General features: G+C 34.9%; 1 protein-coding gene across 1 annotated transcript; it reads left to right on the forward strand.

Moving 5' to 3' along the window:
* The first annotated feature begins 2,350 nt into the window (after positions 1-2,350).
* LOC110312180 (vomeronasal type-1 receptor 2-like) lies at positions 2,351-3,247 on the forward strand. Its single transcript, XM_021185731.1, has one exon. The coding sequence runs from the start codon at positions 2,351-2,353 to the stop codon at positions 3,245-3,247; it is 897 nt and encodes a 298-aa protein (XP_021041390.1).
* The last annotated feature ends 2,758 nt before the right edge of the window (positions 3,248-6,005 follow it).

Consider the following 6,005-nt stretch of genomic DNA (forward strand, 5'->3'; position numbering starts at 1 on the left):
CATTTCAGAAAGCAACTGGCTGACAGTGTCACAGATTACAGACAAAACCTAAGTAAGCCTGGTGGGCACTGACAAAAAAAATCTTGTTTGGATGGCATGATCTGGGGTTGGGGCAGCAACAGGGGAATTAGCAGGAGGTGTAAACTGGTCTGGGGTAGACCAAGCTTCAGAGCTGTTGTGGGCATCTCATAACTGCCCAACATCAACACTTCTTCTGCTCTTGCTCTCATCAACAGACCTACTGACTTGGGAAATTGTAAGTCTAAATTTTGCTAATGAGTAAAGATTTTGCTTCTGCAGCAGTTTTGCACTGAGGGGTCTTTGTGGTGGTTTAGGCTTGGTTTACTAGAGGAAAATTTTATCATGTCATGATAAGAAGACCCTTAACCCAGTAATGTATAACCTAGATGAGCTTCCTCATCTCCTTTCTCCCCACCCTCAGCCCCTCTTTATTCCTTCTTGTTACAGTTATTTTAGATGACAGTAAAGCAGCTATTTCATACAGCATTCAACAAAACAGCTTGCACACAGATTTTATTAGGACTGAAATGAACTATAATAAACCTAAGAAACTGAAAAGAGGTTCCTCTTAGGTTGAATTTTCATTGGCTAAAGTTTGAAGTTCTGTGATACCTCATTAGCCAGGACAGTCTCACAAATAAGTTGGTCCTGGAATTTTGCCAAGGATTATTTGGCATTTGTTAGGTAGAATGATGTAGTTGTGGATTCTCAGGTAAGGTAGAGTGTAGGAAATCCTGATAGAAAGTGAGTCTTCTACTCTGTACCAAACTCATGGAACTAATTTTGCCATGGCAGACATTGACCTTAATATTATAGCAGGGTATCCCAACACTAGGTATTGAAAGCCTGACAAGTGATGCTTAGATTTTTTCAACCCCAGTTTCACCAAGGAGTTCCCTGAGTACCAACGCAGGTTAGAATAAAGAACTCTGAAAGAAGTCGTAAGGGATGATAAATAATCAGACATGCTGTTCCATTTCCAATTGTTGCCCTGTATGGGGAGTGTAAATCTTGTAAGGTCCAAACAACCATGTCCCCAAATCAGGATCCCATAGAAACAAACATAACAGAAATAGGGCAAGGTATCATAGAACATAAGCATAAGTAGATAGAATGATAAACCAGCCTGTCTTTATCTTTGTCTAAAATGTCATATTAATTAGTTAAGAAAAAATAATGCCATTTCTGTGTATGATTAAATCACTATTTGTTAAGAAGTGAGCTACACCCAACCTATAATTTCAACTACAAATGGTCCTGTAAAGTCTGTTACACAAAATGATAACCATGTCCTTTTCATGTCTAAGGTGGAATTCTTGAATCCATTTTAGGTGGATGTAACCCATGTTCATGAATTTAAAAAGATTCTTTTACCTAATTACTTGCTTTGGTCAGGTTGACTAGTGTTAGTTGTCTTCTCTGCCTATATTTGGGGTTAAAGGTATTCCCAGTCACATAAATATGTGTTGTTTATTATGGATTTATCATTAGGTATCCTTTACTGCTCAACAACATCAGACATTGGATCTCATAAGAATATTGCACATTCAGTTTATTTTTTACTTAATATTCTCACTTTCTTCCTGACTGTGGTGGAAATTATTCATATTTTTTAATTTTGTTATTTAGTAAGAGCTCTCTGCTTATGAGTTCTGTATCTGTGTGAAAAAGCAAGAGTGCCCATATCTATGTGTATTATATAAATTATTATGAGACTTAGATCTTTAAATGTTTTCTATTGTGTCACTCAACCATTGTGGTTAGTTGCTTTTACTATATAATAGATGGTGCATTCGGTGAGAACAAAGAAATACATGCATTATTTTGGAGAAAAGTTTTTTTTTTTATTTTGTTTAAATTTCAGATGAGAAATGTGTAGATTTCTCTTTTTTCTTTTTTCTTTTTTTTCTTTTTTCCATAAGAGGGTAATTAACATCACTTTATTTTCAATATAAGTTGTAACTGGAAGTTCATTTGTGAATTTAGCAATGAGTATCCTTTATGTTTTTATTCACAGGTCATTGATTCTCTAACATGTACTTAGACTTACTCTTAGTATTGATATTTCTATGCAAAGGTCTGGAAGTACATTTCATAAATATATAGATTGGAAGATTTCAGCAATGTTACTGACAAAATATTTTTGTCAAATATTTCTGACAAAATGATTTTCTGAGTCAGAACTCTCGTTTAGGTTAACTACTAGAACATTGCAATCTAGAGCCCAGGCAATTTTTTTCACATCAACAACCAGGTCTCCAAGAGTTCAAGTCAATAACCCAAGGAAGTTATTTTGCAACAGTTTAAGGACAAATTGCTAAATGACAGAATGGACCTCAAGGATTTGATAATAGGCACAGTGTTCTTATTTCAGAGTACAGTTGGAATTCTGGGAAATTTCTCTCTTCTTACCAGCTACCTATTCAATTACTATAGTAAACATAAAATAAAGACCACAAATTTGATTCTTACACACCTATTCACAGCCAACTTTTTGATCCTTCTTTCTAAAGGACTGCTCCATACAATGGAAAATTTTGGGCTAAAAGAATTTATCAATGACTTTGGCTGCAAATTCCTTTTGTATATTCAAAGACTGGGCAGAAACATGTCCATTAGTACCACCTGCTTTTTGAGTGTCTTCCAGGCCATCACCATCAGTCCTAGGACCTCTTTTTCGATGAGTCTTAAACTCAAATCCCCAAATCATATTGGTCTCTTCACTTCTCTTTGCTGGATTCTCTACATGGCATTAAATCTGATTTTTCCTGTTTATATGTATAACAAAGAGAACAGAGTGAACTTTACACATAAAAATCATTTGAAATACTGCTCCATTGTAGTTCATGATGATTTTATAAGCTCATTATATACTGCATTTATTGTTCTTCCTGAAATTTTGTTTTCTTTCCTTATCATCTGGTCCAGCAGCTCCATGGTTGTTATTCTCTATATGCACAGGCAAAGCGTTCAACATATCCACAGCATCAACATTAGCTCCAGAACATCTCCTGAGTCCAGAGCTATCCACAGGATACTGGCCCTGGTGTTCACCTTTATAGGATTTTATGCCCTCTCTTCCATCTTACAAGGTTGCATTGCTCTTGTATATAATCCTGGTTGGTGGCTGGTGAATATCACGGCAATCATTTCAATGTGTTTTCCTACACTGGGACCTTTTATGATGAATCATAACTCGACTAGGCCAAGATTAAACTTTCTCTGAGTTAGAAATCAACAAATCCCATAATGTTATCTCATGCATATTGAGTGTATAATTTCTTTCCCACACCATGTAAACTTTTAGTTCATCTTCTCATACAAAATATCAACATAAAACTAATGCCTAGCCACTTGTCTTTCTAAGGAAAACTGTACTCAGTGTTTGGATTTTAATCTGTTAAAACTAATACATGTAGTAGTATAGCAGGTTAGAATCAAACAGCTTATTCTATTGTGCTATTATTCCATTGTGAAAATAGTACTCTATTTTAGCAATCCTAAGTAATACTGTTTGAGGAAGATCAAATATGTTGGGCTGCAATATTTACTCTCAGTTTCTAGAGACTGAGTGAACAAATTATATCATCACTGGAGAACCTTTCCATAAGGAAGCACAATTGTGAAAAAAATATCATGTTGTTATGATATAACTTTTTAAAATCAATATGTTATATATGTTTATGATGATTACACAATTTTACTTACTGTTGTCTTATGCTATGTACAAACCAACTATGTTATGACTAGATCAATGTTAATTTCTTAAAGTGGAAAAAAATTATGCAGTTCAAAACTAATGCTAATATTTTTATCTAAGTCTGTGGTAATATTAATGTTGGTAATATGTTCATGTTTGCTTCTTTTATTTATTAATTTTTAAGACTCAAGTAAATGATAATCTCATTTGTATGTACCAACTACCATGATTGCTAGTAGTTCCTAATTAAATAATCATAATCAGAGTGTCTGCTTTGCTGGAATTTTACTGCATTGTATTTTCCAATATTTCTCTTGTATATTTTAGGCTTATAGTCAATGTATGATATGTTGATGATTTATAGAAGTATCTCAAAATTTATTGGCATTGATAATTATTACACCTGTTATTTGAAAAAAAAATACCAGTAAGTGACTCTCTAGCTAACTATCAGGCAGAATTTAATACTTTTTATGGCTCACTCCATAGATGTCTTTAGGATAGGTTGTCTTCCTGACAGAGATATAGTTAATGTATATCACAATGCAATGGTTAAATCAACAGAGAATTGGGATACTGACAAGTTAAATGACTTGGTTATTGGCATAACATTATACAAAGCCTAGGATAAATGTACAGTTTGTATTTCAAAAGAAAAATATTCATGTGTTAAAAATTTTCAGAGCTATGCGTTTTATATATAGAAAATATTTTATATAAATAATAATATTGATGTAATGACAAATTAGATACAGAAAGAGAAATCAAGGTGGTAACAAAGCAAAATAATTTTTTTTCACATTTGACAGTGAAGAGGAATTCAATACACCATTCCCATCCATTTCAACTATGAATATAGTGAATGAGTGATTCTGTGGGTATACAGAAAATACTGAATATGCTATGTTTATGGCCATGCAGTCATAAATAACTATGAGACAATTTGTAAGTTATGCAGGTAGTAAATTACGATGAAGATCTGCTGATACTATAGAAACATAATTACTCAAAAATTAGAAGTTATGTAACTGTAACTTATGTCCAGATTTTGTCATTCTTCAGGAGATAGACACTGGCATCAGATCTCAGGCAACATTTCTTATGATATGATATCATCTCCACACTGTATTCTGACTTACATTAGACCTAGAATTAAGATCTGTCTAAAGAACAATGATATCCTGTTGCTGATCCACCAGAGATGCTACATTTTTACCTTCTTTTCATCACAAGCTAACTTTTCTGCCCTGAGAAGTAATGAAAGGCAACCATTTGCAATCTGCTGAAAATCAGTGCTGTAGCTAGCACAAAATACTATCAATAATCTATATCACTCCAAATCCATATTCTCATAATTTTCTTGTATGAGTAATGTAAGCAGTGAAAACAACAAATCTCATATTCTTTGTTTTTGTTAGAACTTGTTCTGTGTAAATATTTTTATTTAAAAGATCTATAAAGCTCAACACTGATCAGTGTCCTGTGGTTAGAGGTTTAGAGTAGTACGGGAAGCTGTTAGAGGTCATATGGTCTCAGAGAATAAAGGAAGAGGACAATACAGATGGTATACAAGGTCAGACCATTAGTTAAGAATGGTCAAGTCAGGCTTTTAGTGCCAGCACTTGGGAGGCAGAGGCAGGAAAATTTCTGAGTTCGAGGCTAGCCTGGTCTACATATGGATTTCCTACCCTCTTCAGGTCCTTCCATGTTTCTACCAACTATTCCATAAGAGTTGCCGAGATCACTCTGATATTTGGCTTTGGTTATCTACACCTGTTTCAGTTAGCTGCTGAGGTGAAGTAGACCAACAGAGCCAAATAACCTTGACACCTGGGTGCTATCAAAGACTGACTCACCAACCAAAGACCAGACACTGGCTGGAATGAGGACCCCTGTACAAATGTACCAGACATACAAGTCAGTTTCCTTATGGGTCCCCAAATAACTAGAGTAGAGTTTATGTCTGAGGTTATAGCCTAACTCTGGCATCAGTATACAAAAAATCTGCATTGTTTGGCTTCAGTGGAAGATGATGCCCATTATTGTACAGAGAATTAATGTGTCATGGAGGGGAGAAACCTAGCATGTTGATCACTCTTTCAGAGGAGAGTTATAAGGGATTTGAGAGGAACAACAGTGAGGGGGCACCTGGAGAAGGTTGCACTTAAGATATAAAGAAATAAAGCATAAAGAAAGGAAGAAAGGACAAAGAGAGAGAGAGAGAGAAGGAAGGAAAGGAGGAAGGAAGGAAGGAAGGAAGGAAGGAAGGAAGGAAGGAAGGAAG

The sequence above is a fragment of the Mus caroli genome, chromosome 17 (genome assembly GCF_900094665.2).
Source record: "Mus caroli chromosome 17, CAROLI_EIJ_v1.1, whole genome shotgun sequence".
Taxonomy (NCBI): Eukaryota; Metazoa; Chordata; class Mammalia; order Rodentia; family Muridae; genus Mus; species Mus caroli.

Coding starts and splice junctions, on each gene's coding strand:
- LOC110312180 (XM_021185731.1), top strand. CDS start 2,351: ATGGACCTCAAGGATTTGATAATAGGCACAGTGTTCTTATTTCAGAGT.